This window comes from Phytophthora sojae (genome assembly GCF_000149755.1).
Source record: "Phytophthora sojae unplaced genomic scaffold PHYSOscaffold_11, whole genome shotgun sequence".
Classification (NCBI taxonomy): Eukaryota; Oomycota; class Peronosporomycetes; order Peronosporales; family Peronosporaceae; genus Phytophthora; species Phytophthora sojae.
The window spans coordinates 1,354,630-1,375,594 of NW_009258125.1; the positions used below are offsets into that span (position 1 = coordinate 1,354,630).

At 55.0% G+C, this 20,965-nt stretch overlaps 10 protein-coding genes across 10 annotated transcripts; 6 read left to right on the forward strand and 4 right to left on the reverse strand.

The window, feature by feature from the left end:
- Positions 1-2,272: 2,272 nt before the first annotated feature.
- On the forward strand, positions 2,273-4,276 carry PHYSODRAFT_254045 (ABC transporter-like protein; the record flags this gene model as incomplete). Its single annotated transcript, XM_009538133.1, has 1 exon — positions 2,273-4,276. One exon carries the CDS (start codon positions 2,273-2,275, stop codon positions 4,274-4,276), a length of 2,004 nt encoding a protein of 667 aa, XP_009536428.1.
- Positions 4,277-4,302: 26 nt separating this feature from the next.
- PHYSODRAFT_565122 (hypothetical protein) lies at positions 4,303-5,186 on the forward strand (the record flags this gene model as incomplete). Its single annotated transcript, XM_009538134.1, has 1 exon — positions 4,303-5,186. Exon 1 carries the CDS (start codon positions 4,569-4,571, stop codon positions 5,184-5,186), a length of 618 nt encoding a protein of 205 aa, XP_009536429.1. The 5' UTR covers positions 4,303-4,568.
- Positions 5,187-5,363: 177 nt separating this feature from the next.
- On the forward strand, positions 5,364-5,774 carry PHYSODRAFT_526729 (hypothetical protein; the record flags this gene model as incomplete). Its single annotated transcript, XM_009538135.1, has 1 exon — positions 5,364-5,774. One exon carries the CDS (start codon positions 5,364-5,366, stop codon positions 5,772-5,774), a length of 411 nt encoding a protein of 136 aa, XP_009536430.1.
- Positions 5,775-5,860: 86 nt separating this feature from the next.
- PHYSODRAFT_527207 (hypothetical protein) lies at positions 5,861-7,669 on the reverse strand (the record flags this gene model as incomplete). Its single annotated transcript, XM_009538136.1, has 2 exons — positions 5,861-6,619; positions 6,689-7,669. The coding sequence occupies 2 exons, from the start codon at positions 7,667-7,669 to the stop codon at positions 5,861-5,863; spliced, it is 1,740 nt and encodes a 579-aa protein (XP_009536431.1).
- A 1,105-nt stretch (positions 7,670-8,774) lies between these two features.
- PHYSODRAFT_526297 (hypothetical protein) lies at positions 8,775-10,094 on the forward strand (the record flags this gene model as incomplete). The annotated part of the gene is made up of 1 exon (XM_009538137.1): positions 8,775-10,094. One exon carries the CDS (start codon positions 8,775-8,777, stop codon positions 10,092-10,094), a length of 1,320 nt encoding a protein of 439 aa, XP_009536432.1.
- A 334-nt stretch (positions 10,095-10,428) lies between these two features.
- On the reverse strand, positions 10,429-10,737 carry PHYSODRAFT_254126 (hypothetical protein; the record flags this gene model as incomplete). Its single annotated transcript, XM_009538138.1, has 1 exon — positions 10,429-10,737. A coding segment is annotated over one exon (309 nt), but the record flags the coding sequence as incomplete, so codon positions are not given.
- Positions 10,738-12,541: 1,804 nt separating this feature from the next.
- On the forward strand, positions 12,542-13,015 carry PHYSODRAFT_340073 (hypothetical protein; the record flags this gene model as incomplete). Its single annotated transcript, XM_009538139.1, has 1 exon — positions 12,542-13,015. One exon carries the CDS (start codon positions 12,542-12,544, stop codon positions 13,013-13,015), a length of 474 nt encoding a protein of 157 aa, XP_009536434.1.
- A 372-nt stretch (positions 13,016-13,387) lies between these two features.
- Positions 13,388-15,340, forward strand: PHYSODRAFT_306262 (hypothetical protein; the record flags this gene model as incomplete). The annotated part of the gene is made up of 3 exons (XM_009538140.1): positions 13,388-13,696; positions 13,977-14,772; positions 14,847-15,340. 3 exons carry the CDS (start codon positions 13,388-13,390, stop codon positions 15,338-15,340), a joined length of 1,599 nt encoding a protein of 532 aa, XP_009536435.1.
- An 87-nt stretch (positions 15,341-15,427) lies between these two features.
- On the reverse strand, positions 15,428-19,193 carry PHYSODRAFT_527440 (hypothetical protein; the record flags this gene model as incomplete). The annotated part of the gene is made up of 2 exons (XM_009538141.1): positions 15,428-16,244; positions 18,361-19,193. 2 exons carry the CDS (start codon positions 19,191-19,193, stop codon positions 15,428-15,430), a joined length of 1,650 nt encoding a protein of 549 aa, XP_009536436.1.
- Positions 19,194-19,872: 679 nt separating this feature from the next.
- On the reverse strand, positions 19,873-20,610 carry PHYSODRAFT_527352 (necrosis inducing-like protein NPP1 type; the record flags this gene model as incomplete). The annotated part of the gene is made up of 1 exon (XM_009538142.1): positions 19,873-20,610. One exon carries the CDS (start codon positions 20,608-20,610, stop codon positions 19,873-19,875), a length of 738 nt encoding a protein of 245 aa, XP_009536437.1.
- Between the last annotated feature and the right edge of the window lie 355 nt (positions 20,611-20,965).

A 20,965-nucleotide genomic window follows, 5' to 3' on the forward strand; every position in this document is an offset into this window, starting at 1 on the left:
ACCTTTACGGTACACATGCTATCTCAGTATAATGTGCCCCTTTAATGGCCGGCACCAAGAGGCCCAGTTGTGGGCCAATTTCTAAATTAAATTGTTTTTTTTGAAAAAAAAACGACATTGAAATCCCGTATAAGGCGATATGGGTACAATATGCCTTTGTAAAGAAACCCTGATATCGATCCGTAGTCAGTTAGTTAGAACAACGATGCTTCATATACGGGTCGATGTCTCGTTTGTATAGTTTTCATACATTTTTCAATGACGCCGTCATGAGGTGGATTTGTCTCGTAGCTTAATACCTGCTGCATCATACCGTGCACAATCATTTTGGCCAGATTGGAGTTATAAACATTGAGGTGGGGGAATGATCGTCGCACACTCGCTCAGTACTGAAACGGCAGCCTACCGCACAAATAGCTCTGTGGCTGCAACACATTCAGTACCTCGCCCACGATGTCCGAGCACGATCACGTCCCCGTTATGGAGCAGTTCAAGCAGTCAGGATCGACCAGGCGACTCAACACGCAGCCAAGTCTCCCCATGTTAGCTGCGGGCGGGAAGAAGGAGTCGCAGGACACGATGCTATGGGAAGCAGCGATCGAGCCGTCAGGGGATTATGCCCAAGCAGATCAAGCTCAGGCATCTCCGTCGACTCGCACGACATCAGCGAAAGGAGGTTTCAGGTACTTCCTGTGCTGCTGCCGGCGGTGAGGCAGATGCTAAAGCTTTTCATTCAACACTGTAATATACCGGAGTGCGCCATTAAATGGTGTTGAGTGTTTTAACGTCGTCGCACCCCTCCTCAAAGCACTGACGAACATATACTTTTCAAGCGGCCGATGGTGCCGCGAACTCGAAGAACTTGGACAGCACAAACTGGTCCAGATCGCACCGCACACATCCTTCTTCAGTGACTGATTTCGGGGCAGGGCGACGCTTAGGAGAGCAAGTGTATCCATCATCGGCAGCCTGAGGCAAGAGCACATCGAGATATTCGAGTCTCTGGCTCTCCTTCAGCATCCGAAGAAGCGCCTCGATTCATGTTTTGACGTAAGGGTCGTATAGCTCGACTCCATTCTCGTTGTAGCCAACCCAGAAGCAATGCAAACGGAGCTGTAAAGAACGCAGGCATCTCGAACGCGCACTGCTGTTGTCACTCAGATCTGCGCCAGCAATAGTGAAACTCATCGCCGCTCCCATGGAACTGGCTGGCATTGAATCGAAACAGTGAGCATCCGCCACTAAATGTCAGCTCTTGCAGGTTAGGGCAGTTTTGAAGGATGCCTTCGAGACCTCCTAAGTGGTAGGGAAGACCAAGGAAAAGTCAGCGATGGCCCTATCGCACTAAGACGCAGTGGTAAGGATTTCTCGCCAGATACGCCTTGCCCCGCATACCCCAGCTGTATCGACGTGATACCGCCAGGAGAGCCACCGCGTTTCGAGGTTACTGTCTGGAACTTTAAATCGTTGCGTCGGACTGGCACCGTCCAAGGCCTGCCCACCCACGTGCTAGCTCCATCATCACTGAAAGTTCGCACGAATTCGATTGGCGATTCAAACACGATAGGAGCCGATTCCAGACTGGGGTTGCCTTCGTTGTCGAGCTTCCACCGAATTGGAGCTCCACCTTGCAGTGTGCAATCTCGAGCGGCCACTAGCCCACGAGGTCGATCGAAAAGCTCTTCTTCGGGATGTCCGAGTTCGGGACAGCGGCAAACTTTCTGATGTCCTCTGCGCTCATTCTTCCGAAACGCGTCGGTGCAAGAGATGTTAGGGGCGAGCACTTCCACTAGCGCCGCGACCGACGACTCAATCCTCGACGCTAACTAAACCCAACTTGATCGCGAGTCTGCTCGTTGTCTGGTTCGCGACTATCGCCGAAGTTTAAAATTGAATGATTCAAATCAGATAGATTTGAAACTATCTAATTTGTATGATACAAATTGTATAGCATTTTCGAAAGGGATTACGTAAGCTGTTCACAACACAAAAAATGTGCCGACACCGCCAACAACGCAACGCCACGACGGCCGACTTCGCTGGCCGACCGACTGCCCTCGCACTCGACGCTCCTTCGTCTTCCGTCGCTCGCTAGCAGCTCGGCATCAGTGCGTGCTGTCTGCAGCCACTTAATCCTTCTCCGTATTCTTATTTTGTATATGTAATCCACGGTCTCTCTTATCTAGGCCGTCCCAGATTCCAGAGCCCGTCGCGTCCGTCTTAATCAAGGTCCGGCGCCCTGCATGCCACCAGCCTCCAGTACAGAGCAATAATGACTTCACTGCGTCTTCGCAATGGCAACAGCAATGCCGTATCAACCCCAGAAGACCCATCCTCTCCTCAACAACCATACCAGGGCGTCTCCACTCCTCGCAGCACCAATCAAAATGGTACACCACCACCAAGACCCGGACCAGGACACGCACTCGAAGCTCCTCGCCTCACCCTCGAGTGGAACGCTCTGCAACTGGAGGTGACAGTGCAGAACGCCCAGACCAAGGAACCAGAGCAGAAGAAAATCCTCGAGACGATGAGCGGCGTGGCTCGACCCGGGGAGTTATTGGTGGTCATGGGGCCTTCGGGTGCCGGTAAGAGCTCCCTGCTCGACTGCATCTCCGGACGTAACACTGCCATCAATGGACAAGTGACAGTCAACGGGTCCCCGTGGACCAAGCAGCTCAAGCGCTTCGCTGCGTACGTCATGCAGGAGGATTTGTTCCACTCGACGCTGACTGTGAAGGAGCATCTGGCTCTGCAGGCGCGACTGCGCATGAGCGGCTCGTTCTCGAGAGAGCAGTACCTTGGACGGGTGGACACGCTGTTGGAGGAGTTCGGGCTGGCCAAGAGTAAGGACACGCTCATTGGCGGCTGGATGCAGCGCGGCATCTCAGGTGGTGAGCGGAAGAGGCTGGCGCTGGCCACGGAGCTGCTGACCAACCCATCGGTGCTGTTCGCGGATGAACCGACTTCGGGGCTGGATAGTTTCATGGCCAAGTCGGTGGTGCAGCAGCTGAGGAGGCTGGCGGTGCACGAAGGGAGGACGGTCGTGGCCACGATCCACCAGCCGTCGTCCGAGGTGTTCGCGCTCTTCGACCGCCTGGAGCTGCTGGCGGACGGAGCGACGATTTACCAGGGCAAGGCGACGAACGTGGTGCAGTACTTTGCGAACTGCGGCTATGAATGCCCGACGTTTATGAACCCGGCCGACTTCTTCATGGAGAAGATCGTGGTGGTGGATGCCGACACGGACGCGGCTGGCGTGGGGCGAGTCCGAGCCTTGAAGGAAGCTTGGAAGACGTATGCGGCTCAACAGAGTAACGCGATTGAAGTGGTAAACCCGCAGGATGTCAACGGATCGATGACAAGCGGGAACGTGGCGTCGATAACTGCCTCAAACGCAGAGACATTGGAGTTTGAGGACTCGCGGGCGTCCGTGTGGGGCCAGATCCACGTCTTGGCGACGCGCAACGCGATGCGGTTGCTACGCGATAAGACCGCGCTGAGACTGCAGAGCGTGCAGACTCTGGTGACGACGCTGCTCGTGGGCATCATCTTCTTCCAGCTGACTCTGGACCAACAAGGCGTGTCGAACTTCTCCGGAGCCTTCTTCTACATCGTGACGGAGCAGGTCTACGGAGCGTCCATGCCGGCCATCATGTCCGTGCCCATGGAGCTGCCCATTGTGTACCGCGAGTACGACATCGGACTCTACTCTGTGGCGTCTTGGTACGCGGCCAAGAACCTGTGCGAGCTGCCTCAGCAGGTCGTACTGCCCATCATCAGCCTGCTGCCGCTCTACTTCCTGGTGGGCATCGGCCACGACTTCAGCATGTACATCCAGATGCAGCTCGTCATGATCTTGCTGCACAGCGCGTGTGTGGCGTTTGGCTACTGCATCTCCTGTGTGTGTCGACGCATCGACATCGCGCCACTGGCAGGCAACATCGTGCTGATGCCTCTGCTGCTGCTTGGCGGTCTCTTCATCGACCCGAGCGACGTGCCCGCCGTGCTGCGCTGGGTCCAGTACATTACGCCTTTCCGATACGGATACTACGGGCTCATGCGCGTGTTCTGGCGACGAGTTGACGAGATCTCATGTGACGACGTGGCCGCTGCAGCGACCTGTGCAGCTCGCACTGGACTGGACGTGCTGGCGAACAAGGGCATCTCCAACAGATCCGTTGCGTCAGACTTGTGGTTGCTGCTGGTACTAAGCGTCGGTTTCCGGGTGGTTGGCTACATCGCACTCGCCGTGAACGTTGGGAAGCGCAAGTAAGTTGATGCAAAGAGCACAGCCGGCTATTAAAATGGCGGTAAGACGTGGAGACAAGCTTACAGTTTGGTCCGTTTCAAGTCGACAGGCGATGCACGTGTCACGACCCAATGGGGGGCTTTAGTCGCGGCACTAAGCATGGGACCACCAGAATGCAGCATCGCATCGAGAGACTGTCGCCGTGGCTTCTCTTGCAACCAACCACGAACGAATTTCAGCATTCTGGTGGTCTCATTCCGGAACTTGACACACCGAGCGCAGACCAACCTCCAAGCCAACCGCCTGCCAAGAAGCCATGGTTCGCCTCACAAGCGTCGCTGTAGCGGTCTCAGCCCTCTCAGCTGCAGCTCTTGTCATTCCCGTTGCTGGATTCGAAAAATTCGTTGCCAGACTCCCTAACGGAGCGAATGTCCCCGGTGTGGAGGCGCTTGGCCACGTCAATCCTGAATTTGATGGTACGGGGGACGATGCCCGAAATGACTTCGGCGAAGATTTCGAAGACATGGGGGAGCTCTGGACCAAGGAGCTGTGCGAAGCCGACTCGGACGATGATGGGCAGACGAACGGCCAAGAGCTCGGCGATCCGTGCTGCGAGTGGAATGCGGAGACGGCCAGCACCCCTCGTTGGACTGAGGGCGTCTCTCACCCGGGAGATGCCACCAAAAAATCGGACGTGACGCTCTGGGCGTCGATTGACTGCTCCAAGGCAGCTGCAACGATCGCTTCAGCGGGCTCGATGGACGACGACTCCGACACGGAAGTTGGAGACAGCGACGACAAAACGTCGACCTCTGAGAGCGCTAGTACGTCCGGCAGCTCGACTCCAGCGCCTACCACATCGAATGCCCCTAGTGGAGCTGCAATCTCTGCGATGGCTGGCTTCATCTCGCTGCTGCTGGCGCTGGCTGCTTAGACGACAACATTCCCCCTATCAGACAGAGACGCTTAACTAACTTACCCCAATACTGTACACCCACCCTACACGTCTCTGAAAAGTTGCTCGACCCATTCCGGTGGTCGGCGCAGATCCTCTCGCAAGATCTCGTGTCATTTGCGAATTTCGTCAGCCCACACAGCATCAAGAGGGATCATGCGGCTAACGGGGACTTTGGTTGCGGTATCGCTCGTGTCAGCGCTATTTGATCCTGCGGTCGGCTACGAAAGCTTCGTGGCCAAGGTGCCCAACGGCGACAACGTCTCTGGCGTCGCAGCCGTCGGCCACGTCAACGTGAACGGCGGTGGGCCTCGGAACGCTTTCGGCGAGGACTTCGACGCCATGGGCCAAGCGTGGACTTTGGAGCTGTGCGAGGCGGACTCGGACGGCGATGGCCAGACCAACGGCGAGGAGCTCGGCGATCCGTGCTGTGAATGGGACCAGGAGATGGCCAACACTCCGCTGTGGACCGATAGAGTGTCCAACCCGGGGGACGAGTCCAGTACATCGGACAAATCGACTTGGCCCGCATACGAGTGCTCGAATGCGAAGGTCTCGGCAGTTTAACGTCGGTCTAAAGGAGAGAGGATCACACAGTCACGACGTTCAAGATACCGATCCATTGCTCTCCTATGAATAAACTACACTACCGCCTAGAACTCGAACACCTCGCTGTGCACATCGAAGTGCACCTTCATCTCCCAGGAAAGGTTCAGACTCTTGTTGATCACGTCGCTCACCATGCTCGACGGCCCGCAGACGAGCACCGCCACTCGCTTCTTGCCGCTCTGCTTCGCCTGCTCACCAATCGATCGCAGCGTGGCCGCAACGTCAGGACGAGCTCCGTAGCGATATCTGCCGTTGAGGTGACGGTCGATCTCCGCCGACTCGATGTCCTGCTCCGAGCGCGTGAGGTAGATCTCGCTCGAGAAGGCGCCGCCGCGGTCGTTGACGATTCCATTGGGGAAGTAGCTCTCGCCCTTGTACTCTCCGGTCTTGTAAGCCTCGTCGACGACCAGACTCCGAACCATATCACGGTCACGAACGGACCAGACGAAGTGCACGCGCTCGACGCCGGAGCGACCGCCGTGGTGGACGTCGTGGTGCAGCCAGTTGACGATGGAGCGCATGGGAGTAACGCCGATGCCACCGGAGAACAGCACGAAGTGCGAGTACGTGGCGGGGCTCTCGATATCAATCGAGACGCTGCCGTACGGACCGTCGACCAGGATGTCGAACGGAGCAGTGACATCCGCTCCACCGGAGACGGCAGTAACCATCGACTGCAGCTTGTAGGTCCAGTCTCCGAGCGCCTTTATGTGGAACGTCACCATCGGCTCGTGCGGAGACGACGAGATCGTGAACGGGTGCCACTGCAGCTTGGAGATGCTCAGTACGCACAGGAACACGTACTGTCCGGCCTCGTAGTTGAACACCTCGCCAGTGTCCTTGCGTACGCGCGGGAACTGGATCTGCAGGACGTTGCCAGGCAGAGACGTCACAGTCACTTGGTCACGCGCGATGACTCCCATGCGCTTGTTAGACACGACACTGGCGGGTGCGTCCTCGGACACAGTCTTGTTGCCGCCGATCATTGATCCACGAGCGTACACTTGAGGACGGTACGCGTGACGGAAGGCCATGTCGATCCCCCAGGGGATGACGCCGATCAACGCGGTCGACGCTCCGTGCATGACTGCGAACACCAGCACAACGATGAACAGGACCCAGTGCGTGCGCAGGAAGAACTCGAAGAACCTGCGGCGCACGAAGCCCAGCGAGAAGACGAACATGAGCACCATGGCGCCGAACGCCACGGTGCCAGAGAACACCATGCTGCCTTGTCCAGAGATCTCGCCCTTGTCGTATGCGAGGATGTAAGCGAGGCCGTGCAGTCCCGAGAGGGCGATCGTGACCAGAGCGGCGATCTTGTGGTAGAACAACACGCGCTCGTACGAGATGCCGGTCAGTGCCAGCAGGACCGAGTTGTTCCGAACCGTGAGGATGAACACGACGAGCAGACCGTAGGTTGGTGGGCCGCCGGATCCTTCCACTTCGCGGTCGTTGATGGCTTGCATCGCTGTGGTGATGATGAAGACCAAGCAGATTGGCAGCGTGATGATCAGATCTCCCAGCTTGACGTCGAACATGGAGGTGAGGAACGGCAGCGGCACGGAGAAGAAGCTGCGAGAGAGCTGCCAACGCAGCACCATCCACGTCCGAGCGAGCTTTCGGAGCGGTGACGGAAGGCATGACGGCTTCGAGCGAGATGGCGGCGCAGTCTGCAGGTCGTTGGCGTAGTCGTAGTCACCCGAACGAGCCGAAGAGGGCTCCCACATGTCTGGCCGACCGCCAGAGGCAAGAATGGGTAGACTGGGCTGCGTGTTCAGGGTCTTGGTGCCGTCTTCCGTGACGGCAGCGTAGTCGGCCCTGGGTGTCTTGGGAGAATCGAGGGTGGTCATCGTGGGTGGAGTGGAGTGTCAGGCACGAGGACTTTTCAAGAATGACAGCAGCAATGAAAGAGGCATACACCGACATGTGTAGCAGTCATGTCGGGGCCGAAGTTTACAACCACACTATGGTGTTCGAATCGTACAGTAGCGGCACGGCAGCAGCAGCACCGCCTTGTCCTTGTAAGGACAGTCCAGCGGCACCGAGTCCGATCGCCGCTTCAACGTCTGGAGGCAAGCGAGTGATCAGCACGTTGGACACGGCCAACCGATATTGTCGTGTCAGTCAAACTGTGCAGTACCAGTATATCTGTAAGCCATCTGCGCACTCATTGATTGCCTTCGAAGCCTGTCGACTTCCTGCTTACTGTACTTGTAATCTCCCAGCCGGGGCGCAGCCATGTGATGATTGTCGTCTTTGGCCAGCTTTCCTGAAGTCATCAACTGGCTGGACACGACTTGACTGAAGCCATGTCGGCATTGAAGCCATCCACTTGCTGTACACGCACGCACCGCCCGAGCGTCGAGATGCTCTTTGCTGTCCGACGATCTTGGACCCTCGATCGCCAGCCGGGATTTGAATTCGATTATTTAATCGATGCGAGTTGTGCGACAAGTTGCAGTCGGCGAGTCAAACGCATGTTGGAAGATAGATAGCGCGGGCGACGCGGAATCTACACAGCACGTAGGAGAAAAATCCACTTCCTAACAAGCACCAGCCATTCGCTCGATAAAATTTTCCACACCAAACAGCGCACTCAACCACAAAGCGACTGTGCGTTGGACTGTGACGGATTTTCAATCGCACAGCTTCCTGGTCCCGTCATGGTTGCCCAGTTGGGCAGGCATTTATGATTGGTTGGCTAAGTTGAAGTCGAAAGATATGTGGTACACCCAACGTTTATGTACACCACCTAAACGAAGCTCAGCCAATCAGCGCGCACGGAATCCATATCTTAAGTTCCCCATTTTCTCGCTCCCAAGAGCTCCACTATTCGCCATGGTCCCATGTCTGCTGCTGGGGCTGCTGCACTTACTGCCGTCCTCGGCCCTCGGCTGCTCGGACTTCCTCCTGTCGCCGTCCGCCTCGTCGCGTAGCGTCATCAGCGGCCGCTCTATGGACTTCCAAGCCGACCTGGACTCGACGCTGGAGGTGATCCCGAGAGGTACCCATTTCCAAGAGTTGCCCGTTTCGGGGTGTCCCAAGTGCCCAGATTTCCAGTGGACCAATAAATTGGGCTTCGTCGCTGCCAACGTCTATGGGGTCAATGTGGCCGCTGACGGTCTGAACGAGGCCGGCCTCTCGGCTGCGTGGCTCTATTTGGATGCCACGGAGTACCCTACGCCCGAGAAAGAAGGCAACTTCAACATGTCCAAGTCTGTGGTCACCTCGCTGTGTTCCTATATTTTGGGCAACTTTGCCACGGTGGAGGAGGTGAAGACCGGACTCCAAAGGGTGCAACTTGCCGGGATTAACGGCCAAGTGGCGCAGCAGGTGCTCCATGTGCCCGCCCCAGCTGACGGCAAGGCCAAGACCGCGCCGCTCCACGTCAGCGTGCATGACCGAAATGGGCACAGCTTGGTCATCGAGTTCCTAAAAGGAGTACCCATTTTTCATGACAACCCGAACGGAGTGCTGACCAACGACCCACCGCTGGAACAGCAATTGGAGCTTCTGGACAAGCATTTGAGTGAAGCTCAAGGTAGTATCAACACTGGGAGTCTGCTACCGGGCGGGTATGGATCGTCACAGAGGTTTGTGCGGCTTTCGGTGCTGAATCGCAAGATTAAAGAGGGCTACAGCGCACCTACCGTGCATGCTTCGTACGTTGAAGCGACGGAGGAGCAACGCGTGGTGTCGGATGCTTTGCATCTTCTGAACACGGTGGTGCGTCCACCCATGGGGGAGGCCACGCAGTGGTCCATCGTGAGAGACCACAAGCGCCGGATGCTGTACATCCGCTCTACGGCGAACCAACTACTGCGACGCGTGAGTTTGGACATGTTGGACTGGGCCGACCCACACGCGCGACGCCTGATCCCGGTTTCGTACGGTATTTGGTTCTTGGACTCGACTGTGCCGCTTCTTGACGATCGCAATGTGCTGCAAACCAAGGATCTACCACCGCGTTCCGATGTCGAGGCCGCGATGTCACAGACACAAGACCCCTCTGCAGCATTCCGCAAGATTGACACGAAGGCGCATTTTCGAGAGCAGGCTGCGGTGACCGAGACGCAGGACCAGCAGCAGTTCCTTGCTGCTACCGCACAGATGCAGCAGGCGGACGAAGTTGCGAGCATCTCGCTGGTGTGGGTCTTCGTTGTCGGCTCCGTGGCCGGCGGAATGCTCACAGCGTTGCTCTCGGTGGGGTGGAAGATGATCATCACGGATTGCCTTCGACGCCAAAGCGGATACCAGCCCATCGCCGACATTTAGTCACGGGAATCATGCAAGGAGAGACGCTGTAGGTGATTTCTGCTGGGGTTTCATGTACTGCATTTGTTATTTTTCGTGTTTGTTTGGGGTTTTATGTCAACCCAAATACCAGGTCTGAGCTTTACATTAGCAGTACTAACCCAAGCGTGGCCGCCATGACACCTGCCATAGTTGACACTGCAGCAACCGAAGACCCGGCTCCTGACGTGCTTCCGGCGGACGAAGCACTGCTGAGACTGGACACTGAATCCGTGGCAGCAGATGAACTTGAAGAGCTGGAGCTGGAACACTCGATATTTGCCCACAGGGACTCGTCCGCCGTATCACTTGCATTGCCCGGATGCGAGACGCCTTCAGTCCAAGTCGCGTTGAGAGACAGCAGATCCCATTCGCAGCATGGATCTCCCAACTCCTGGCCGTTCGTCTGCCCGTCACCGTCCGAGTCCTTGTTGCACAGCTCCTTCGTCCACACGTAGAAGGCACTGGCGAAGTCCTCGCCAAAACCGGTGAGTGTGCCGTCCCCATTTGGGTTCACGTGGCCTAGAGCCTCAACGCCGGGTACGTTAGCTCCGTTCGGAATCATCGACACGTACATCTCGTGGGCGTTGGTAGACGTTGTGATTGTTAACAAAGCAGCAACAACCGCGCCGATACGCAGCATCTTCGCTAATTTTGCTGCACAGTGTGTAGGAAGCTGGGAAATCCAAAATGGCGCACCAAGAAGGCCAGTGAATGCGGCACTCCATTAAGATCCGAGACGAGGCAATGGTCACTAGCGGAGCAGCCCATGCTAGTGTCACGCTACCAATGTTACCATCACGTTAGTACCAGGGCCACCGATGTGGCTGCTCCAGGAAGCTCTATTGCGTAAGATGTGTCTGCAAAAGTATGGAAAAGCTCTCTGACGCAGTCGGTGGGTCGAATGAGCTGCGAGTCGTGTAGTTTCTGAATTAAAGTCCAGCGTAAAGTCACGGTCGACAAGCTGAAGCGACGAAATCGCATGCGCCATGAGAAAGCTGTACTCTCTCAACTTGACTTCAACTCGACTCTCGTGTCCACCATTTCAAAGTTGCTGGCCACATTAGCGGATGCACTACATGTACTGGTAAATTTACTCGCCGCGGCCCCTCCCAGACTCATGAGTACTAAAAGCCTTTTACCGGTAGTACTTTTGTAAAAGGTAGCAGCAGACGCAAGAGTAGATTGCAAAAGTTGAAGCGGTACCATAGCTGCCTTTCGTTTTTTTTCGTGGCAACTGTAGGGCCAAAATCGCTCATCAAGGGTAGCCCACTGGGGAAAAGGCCCCAGGAAGTACACTCTTGGCCGGAGTTCAAATCCCACCAAGGACAAAAAAGGAAGAAGAATAAATTGATACACTCTCCAATCCAATATCTCATCACAATCATTCAACAATCATTACCTCTGGTACCCTATTCACCCAAGGAATATCAACAATTCAGTTTCCCAAGAGCGTACAACCAGCAATAACCAGTTAATCAAATCATCAGTTTGGCCCTGAATTTCTGTTGAATGGGGCGTTACGACGCCACGACTCCCGCTCCCTCATCGCCCAAGACCAATGATGTGTGCTTCGTAATGCAATAGACCGAACACACGTCGTGCCTCCTTGGGGGACAGCAGCTCTAGTCCGTCGGCGGAATGTCAAGTCACAGAGGTGCTGCTGCCAATTAATTCCATCGTGGCCGCACTCAGCGAGTTTCAAGTCTCTCCTCCAAGAGTGGTGGTGCTGTTCAGTGTTTGGCTGGGAGCACGTTCAAGGTTTCGGTGGATGGGGCCGACTTCGGATTGTGCTTTTCGGGTTCCTCGGCCATTATGATGTACGGCAACGACATGGACATTGTGTTGGAGTACGTCAAAGATGGAGGGAGCATTTCGGCCCCCCAAACTCGGAAATGGATTGCCAACTAGCTGCGGTAAACTGGCATTTCCAAGTTCCGTGACATCGGTCGGGAGGTCTCTGCTTACAGGGGAGCCGCTATCTCCTCACGAAGAGAGGCGGTTGAAAGCAGCTTCTCTCACGTTAGACTTTGTGTTCGGTGACGGCGATGAATCGTGTTCATGCAAGTCATCGCCTCGGCCGTGTATCTTCGTCCATGGCCTTGGTATTTTCGAGGAGGAACCGGAAAATCTGGACGTCTTCCCCACATCATACTGGGGCAACTTGACAGGCCACGCTCCCTGCTGCTCTTCGATCAAGTATACAAAGTTAAACACGCTGAGCAACTCCTGGACCGACGAGGAACAGCAACAGAAAGTGTGCGATCGGATTCTTGCAGTGAGCGAGACTAGTACCGTATCGGATACAATCATCGTCACACACTCCATGGGTGGGCTTCTGGTTGCTGGAGCAGCCGCTACAGGCAAATGCAGTCTCGACTCGAGCGTCTCGTGGGTGGCTTTGGTCGCGCCTATGCGAGGGAGGAAGCATGGCCTCCGACTACTTCCAGAATTCCTGCCAGAACGAGACCAACTTCGTCGCCGAAAAGTTGGTAGCAAAAGCCTGGTACTGCCCCGCAGGGAACGGGATCAAATCTATGGCGTACGAAGGTGAGGATAGCAGCTCTCCGGAGCTTGATGCAGCGTACGCAGCAGCTAAAAAGGTTTATCGGCGAGACGTGACGGCTTTAATGTGCAGCGACGGATTTTCCGGACTGCGGTCAAAGCGGCAGTGGTGGTATTGGGCGATGGGCACTGCCGTGCCCCACAAGTCCTTAGAAAACGATGGGCTGGTGGAGTTTTACAGCTGCGCAGGTGGTTTTGCTACCGAACAGTTCGGAGACAGCTACAAAGACGCATTCTACGTGGCGAAGCTCAACCACGCCGATACTGCGTTCCGGAATGGAAACGCACTCCTGAACAAGGCAAAAATGCCAGTCAAGTGGTTCGAGTGCCTGCTTTAAACAGAGCTATTATACATGTAGTAGACCGTATTCGAATGCCATTTGAGGGCCATAGAGCAAAATCACGCCCGCGAAATGTTCCACTCTTTTGTAGTTTTTGGTCGACTATGAACAAGTGTGGGTCGTAAACTCTACATCCTGCAATCCTGGTTACGAACACTTTGTTGTACGCAACCCCATGCGTCCAGTCATAGCTCCAATATAGGTAATGTAGTACATGTACAACGTCAATGCTCGCTCTCCATGGCAGGTAGTCGTTGTCTCGGTCCAAGGCTCTCAGCAGTAAAAACAAATCAACTTCAACTCGACCACCGAGAAAATCAGTATGTGAATCAGATCTTGCTTTTCATTTCGCGATCTTCTAGCGTCGTTATGCTGCGACTTGTGGCGCTGCTGCTTTTCCTCGTCAATTATGGGCTTTTCCTCGCGTCAGCGATGGAGATCAATGGCTGGTACCCGTGCACACTAACAGACGCAGCGGAGCAGTCTTGGCTCAACGACATCAGCTTCGAGTGCGCCACAGTGGAAGCGGCACTGTGTCATCCCAAAATCTGTACCAGCTCTAAAACCATCGAGCTCTTCGTCAAGCCCAAACTGGCTGCAGCAACTCCAAACCAGCCGCTAAACAGCCGTAAAAGCCTTTGGCTTTTGGCCGGTGGGCCGGGGGCTTCTTCTGTTGATGTACGTTCAAAAGAACAATTCTACCGTCACCAACTGAGATATCTGTTTATGCCGTTTTTCTCTAATTATTATTTTCTAATGTGTATTAGTGGAGATGGGAATGCTGCTAATGTATGCGCTACTGGAGCGTTCGGTGGATGTGTATACGATGGACCATCGGGGAACTGGTCGTAGTTCGCCTTTGGACTGCGTGGCAGCTCAAGCAACGGCAGAGGGAAGCCCCAATGGACACAGCATCTCGTTGGGCGAACTTCCGTACTGCGTCAAAGACATTTTACAGCAAATCGACGGACACACGGACGCTTTCTCTGTTACGTCAGCGGCGCGTGACTTGGTTTATCTCATGGAGGGACTGGCAGGAGAGGAAGACCGCTCGGAACCATTCCTCTACGGCACGAGTTATGGGACTTTTCTGGTGGAGCGTGTCATGCGCTTAGCGCCGTCTCAGGTGAAGGGCTATATACTGGACGGAGTGGTGTCGGAGGCAGGGCCTGATCCAAGCACGAGGTTGTTCTTCTCTCACTGGGATTACAATATACTGGCGCCGTCCAGGAGGTTCTTCGAGTTGTGCCTGCAAGAACAAGAAACGTGTCCGCTCCAGCTCGATATTGACCAAGATGGAGATGTGTTGGACGCTGTTTTGGACATCTACGACGAAATCGACGACACTTTGAACGATTGTGCGGTTGAATTGATGCTTGCTACAGGAGTGGAGACGCCATCACAGGCGCTACGACCGATTTTCGGGTTATTGGTGCGGGATCCGGGGCTACGCTCGCTGGTTCCGTCAATACTGGCACGAATGCAGCGGTGCGACGGCGATGATCAACAGGAGCTTGAGCTGGTGATGGGTCCGCTACTGAAGATGATAGTGCAGCAAGTGCAAGGGGCTGCGATCCCCGACTCTAAAATCTCCCAAGCGTTTGAGAAATCCCTTCGACCCTCTCTAGGCTCGCGTCTTGCCACAATTGGTTCGAACTCAATTGATCAACTCGAGTACTGGTTGATTTCGTACTCGGAGATTTGGGCCAAGCCATCACCAACTGAAGCTGAACTCCAGGAGTTTTACTCGGATGGTTTTTTTAGGTTGCCTCGGCTAACCTGGCGCAGTATTGCCTTCACTCCGGCAACTTGAACCCAACGGTACCAGATAATGACCGAGATCCAGCATGCGCTCAATTAATTTCTGCGTCTGAAGATGTCGAGACTACAAACTACACCCAGAGTTTCATCTACGCGCCGGACGATTTTTCCAACCAAACGGCACCAGTGCCTCCTAATTCAAGTCTGCTGGTAATTAACGGCGGCCTGGACTTTCAGACTCCATGGGAGTTTGGACGATATCAATTTGAGGCAACGAAGCTAAGCGATCCTGACTCGAGTAAGAAAATGCTCGTGGAATTTGATTTTGGCGGTCACATTTGTGGACTTTCAGCCACCACGGCTGACAACGAAACGCTGTGCAGCTCTCGCGTCGTGGCGTCATTCGTTTCAAATAGCGGTGACCCTGACGCTGTCAATACGTCGTGTATGGCCGAGCTGCCAGAGCTTGAGCTTAACGACAACACATTTGCCATGCTGGTTGAGTCGCTCATGGAAGAACAGCGCAATGAAATGATGGGCGGATGGCGCTACAAGCAATAAACTCCAGGTAATTTACCCACAAGAAACTTTTTTTTTCATTTCAAAACCAATTCACTACCTTTTGGAGTGTACATCGCTTCCATCTTATCAGAAGTCGAAGCACTCGGTATGGACATCGTACTTGATCTTGGAGGTTCGTTCGAGTTTCATCGCCTGGTTAATGACATCTCGTACCAGCGCGGAAGGTCCGCAGACAAGTACAGCAACTCGCTTCTTGCCGTGCTTCTGGGCATCTTGTCCCAACGATTTCAACACATCAGCGACATCAGGACGGGTGTTGTATCGCATGCAGTGCTGGAGATGGCGGTCAATCGGGTTCTCAGGGTCCGGCTGCCCTCTTGTCAAGTAAAATTCCGCCTTAAATACATCGTCGGGGGACGTGCTTCCTCCATTCGGATCAACCGACAGCAGGTCGTCCGGGAGATACGCAGGAGTGTGGCCCTGTAGCAGCTTCCGGTCCTCTGCGAACTCGGCGTTCATCATTGCCTCAACCATGCTGCGCTCACGCACCGCCCACACAAAGTGCACCTTCTTAAGTGCCTGTCGTCCTCGATGGTGGAAGTCGAAGAAGAGCTGGTTCGCAATCGCTTGCATGGGCGTGATACCGATGCCACCACTGAAGAGCGCGACGTGAGAGTACGCAGTCTGATTCTCAATGTCGATAGAGACGCTGCCGTAGGGCCCGTCGACGAGAATGGGGAACGGCGCTGGTACAACGTGGTGACTCCCGTCCGACGTGAGAGGCACAGCCGCCAGCAGCTTCTTGGTCCAGTCTCCCAGTGCCTTGATGTGGATGGTGACAAGAACTTCATGAGGAGAAGAGGAGATCGTGAACGGATGCCACCCCAGTAGCGAGATCTTGGGGACGCAGATGAAGACGTATTGCCCCGCTTCATACTTGAAGCTCTCTCCAGTGTCCGCGCGGACGCGGGGGAACTGAATCCGCAGGATATCTCCGGGCAAGTGATTCATGGACACCTGTTGCTGCGAAATAACTCCAGGTTTAGCCGAACCAGACGCACTCTTGCAGCGGAAAATGTTGAACAATCCCCCTCGGAAGTGCTTCTGGACGAGATATCCGTGACGGAAAACCAGGTCCAACGCCCATGGGATCAAACCAATGACGACTCCTCCAGCCCCGTGGATTATAGCGAACGCGACAATCGCGATGAACAGCAACCAGTGCAGACGCAGGAAAGCCTCGTAGAATCTGCGGCGGATCGGAGACAGCGAGAATACCCAGAGAGCACAGAGGAGGTAGAAGAGAATCGCGCCCGACGTCTTCTGCTCGAGAACTGGCTCACTGTCTCCTCCGCGAAGCCGGCGTTGAACCGCTAGTACCCCAGCGTCCTCAAGAAGATACGCGAGGCCGTGCAGTCCACTCAAGAGGATTGCGAGTACACCGACAAACTTGTGGTACAGCAACGCGCGCTCGAACGGGAGTCCAGTCAGCGTCAAGAGGATGGAATTGTTGCGCACCGCCAGCGCAAAGACGACTATCATGGCGATCATGGGCAGAGACCCCGACTCTTTCACTTCTTGCCTTGCACACAAGTTCGCATTGATGGCCAATACTAGCGCCGACACGGGCAGCGTGACCAGTACGTCGCCCAGCTTCAGGTCCAAGTTCGCTGTCAGGAACGGCACCGGCCGCGAGAAGATGCAGGTCGACAGCTTCCAGCGGACGGAAAACCACGCGCGCTTCAAGCAGTCGAAAGGCGAGCGCCCGGGCTTCACAGGGGCAACTTGAGTGTGATTGCTCTGCGAGGTGGCGGAGCCTGCAGCAACTTGACCATTCTGGCTGAAGGAAGACACGTAGTCTCCCGACGGAGTCGACGAGTCCGCGACGGCCGCAGACATCGAGAAACCCTACCTCTAGCTGTAACTAAGCCAAACCAAGGCAAATGCAGGACTGGAAGCTTTGCACGGGCGGAACACGGCCGGTGTCGCGAACAACCGCCATCGCGTGATTGAAGGCGCCGTTAACTTCCAAATTAGCGGCATGAAGCGAGCGATCCCATGCGTGTGACTGTGAAACTCCGCACGCAGGCCGTTTCCAACTGAAAAATGAGCAAAATGCTGGGCATTCTCGCGCGTCTCTGAAGCGAAACGATGATCAAAGTGAGGAGACCAACCCAGCGGCTTCAAACTCCCTAAGACGCAGACTCTGAAGTGGGCGGAGATGACCACGTGCTGGCTGAAATACTGAACGTGTGGATCGATTACTCTCTAAAACTGGAAAACTTCGCTGTGTACGTCAAAGTGGACGCGCATTTCGCGCGCGAGCTGCAAACTGGCCTTCGTTACGTCCCTGACCATGGCCGGAGGACCGCACACGAGGACCGCAACGCGCTTTTTCCGATTTTTCAGCGCGTCGTGGCCCATTTCTCTCAAGGTCTGGGTGACATCCGGCCGAACGCCGTACTTCATGCAGTTCTTGAACTGGTGGTCGCCTCGCCCTTCGAGGTCCGGATGCCCGCGTGTCAAGTAGATTTCGCTGTAGAAATTCCCATCAGGGTCGTTCATTGTGCGAGGGTGGAGCAGAATATGCGGCAAATACGGCGCCACCTCGTCCATTTCCTGCCCGTTGTCCCTGTCCTCCACGTCTTGACTCAGTACGCTCTCGACCACCTCTCGATCTCGCACGGCTCATACAAACCTCACGTTAGGCGTGCCTTCGCGGCTGTGGTAGTGGCATTCATAATGCAACCAGTTCGCTATCGAACGCATGGGAGTGACCCCAATTCCGCCCGAAACCAAGATGAAGTGCGCGTACGTTGTGACGCTGTCGATGTCGATCGCTACGCTGCCGTACGGACCGTCAACGCGGACATCGATTGGGTCCATGTCCGGGTCGTTTGAGCTTGCCAAGTCGTGGAGTTTCCTCGTCCAGTCCCCAAGCGCCTTGATGTGGAACATGACCATGGCATTATGTGGAGCGGAGGAGATCGGGATGCCACTGCAGGAGCGACAGCTTGGGGACGCACAGGAACGCGTACTGCCCCGCTTCATACTCAAACGACTCGCCAGTGTCGTACCGGACGCGCGGGAAGCTGATGCGCGTGATATTCCCCGGCATCGCACATATCGTGAACTGATCACGCGCAATAACCCCGCGTCGCGGCTTATGGTGAGATTCCGACGGGTTTTGCGCGTTTTGAGCTCGTTTCTTCTTGAACAACGACCCATTTGCGTGGATATACAGACGATACCCGACTCGGAAGAAAGTGTCGATCACCCAGGGGATTAATCCGACCAGAACTAGGGATGCACCGTGTATCACTGTGAAGATAACCACGACAATGAAGAGGACCCAGTGCAGGCGGATGAAAACCTCGAAGAATCTGCGACGGATGACGTTCAGCGACAGCATATACATGACCACCATGCCCGTGAACGCCACCATCCCCGAAACCATTTGGTCGTGGTGTAAGTCGTCGCTGTCTCCCGAGTCGGCTTTCTCCAGAAGATACGCCAGACCGTGTAGCGCCGTCAATATGATGGTCACAAAGGCGAACAATTTGTGGTAAAACAGCACGCGCTCGAACGGAATCCCCGTAGCTACCAGCAACACGGAATTATTCCGAATAGCGAAGAGGAATACCAGCATCATTGTGATGGACGGAGCTGCTCCGGAGCCTTTGATATCGTGGTCTTTCGCCCGAAGTGCTGTAGCTGTTACCAGGTAGCTGATGGCGGGGATGAGGACGATCAAGTCGCCGAGTTTGACGCCGAATTCCACTGTTAGCAGGGGCAATGGGACCGAGAACACGCTGCGTGAGAGTCTCCACCGCAGAGCGATCCACCACCTCATCGCTCGCTGGAAAGTCGACGGCAGAGATGGGAATGGCATTCGTCTTCGTCGAGTGCCGATGGCCAGGTCGCTCATGGCTGTGGCTCGGTCGTCGACGACGCTGGTGCTGTCACGCTCCAGTGCGTATTGTGAGGAGTCGAGCATGGGGATATTGGACGCTAGATCGCGCTGGGCGAACGGGATCCCAAAAGCTCTGGGCAGCGGCTCGTTGTCTTGCACCGAGGCGTAGTCGGACCTGGGAGTGTAGGGCTCCTCCATGATGCGGATGTTGTTCATACTGCCGTGTGACGGCCTTCGAGCAAGGTGAGAAGTGATCACCACGGTCGTCAGCCAAAGCGTTCACACTCTTCACAAAGATATCGTTTGGGTGGCGCAAGTTGATTCATGCAGTAATGGCTAACCGGGCTCGAAAGATGCGTCGACGCTGGACACTTCATTCCAGACGGGACGAGTTGTGGCTATAAACTTGGTTATATGCATTTGACCTATGGCCAAGAGGGGCATTGGAGCTCAAGGGATATGGACGATATGGCTCAACCTGACGCCATCCTGACTCCGCCACGTTAAGTGATGAATTTGCAAGTGCAAGCCAGAACAAGCACAAATGGAGATGTATGGTATTTACCGGCTTAACCAAGAATGTATACTTTTAAGTATAAACACTTAAAAGTGTTGCGTTTGGTAAAGCACCGTTCTACTTCTCCATGGGTTAGAACGGTTAAGCCCTCGCGAGCCTCTCCGCGAAGTCACCGTCCTTCATCGGCACCACAATCTTTTGTCGGGGCCCGTCGAAATTCATGTTGCTAAGCGCCGTCCGGGCCTCCTCCGTTAGCTGCTCCCACGTGATGAGATCCTGAGTATCGCCGGTCTTCTCCGTGAGGCCCAAATCCTGCCTGCCGGTGGTAAAGCTCCTGTACGAGTCGAACTTGATCGTCTTCCCGTCGATCACAAACTGTGCGTCCGGAGCCGCGCTCTTGTCTCTGAAACCATTAGGCACCGACACACCGAGGATAGTCGACGTGTCCGGGTTCGGACTATCCGTCCAGAGGATGGCGTACAACCAGTAGTGGCGGTGGCCTCTCTTGAACGAATGTTCGAAGTCTCGGCCCTTGGGGAAGTACCAGGCGTACACAATGGCCCACTTGCCCCTGTGCCAGTCCGAGCGCGAGTACACTTGGGAGCCCAGACCGGAGCCCTTGCAGTCGCTGTCAGCCCAAGACCAGAAAGTCCACTTCAAGCCGCCGTTAACCGAGCCATCAGCCTGGACCGCGGGGTACGGGTGACATCCGTACGAGATGTGGAGCTGAGGCTTGTACTTGACGGCGGATTTCTCGGACTCAGTGGTGGGCTCGGGCTGAGCGAACGGCTGCACTTGGTCGTGGCCGATCATTTTGACCTCGCTCTTGACCACGACGAGCGAAGCGATTGCAGCGAAGAGGAAAGCACGGAAGTTCATCGTTGCGGATGGAAGAATCGTGTCTTGTCCTACGCGGCCAATGGGGAATTTTGTTTTGCACTTGGACCGTATGATAGCGCTGTACAGCACGCGGGACACCTAGCAACGCGGTTGGTGGCTTCGAACGATGTGCTCTCGCAGAAACAAAGATTGCAATGCTAGGGTGCGGGATATGTGTCAACATTGTTGAGCTGTAGTATATGATTCGTGAACTGAGGGCACCCGAGAATGCAATTCTTGGATTAATACTTTTCTATTTCGAGCAGAAATTAATAATTCAATCTTTTGTGAATCCGAAATATTTTTTATATAATTAGTAAAGGCTTCTGGTCCAAGTAAACGAGTAATGCTCCAA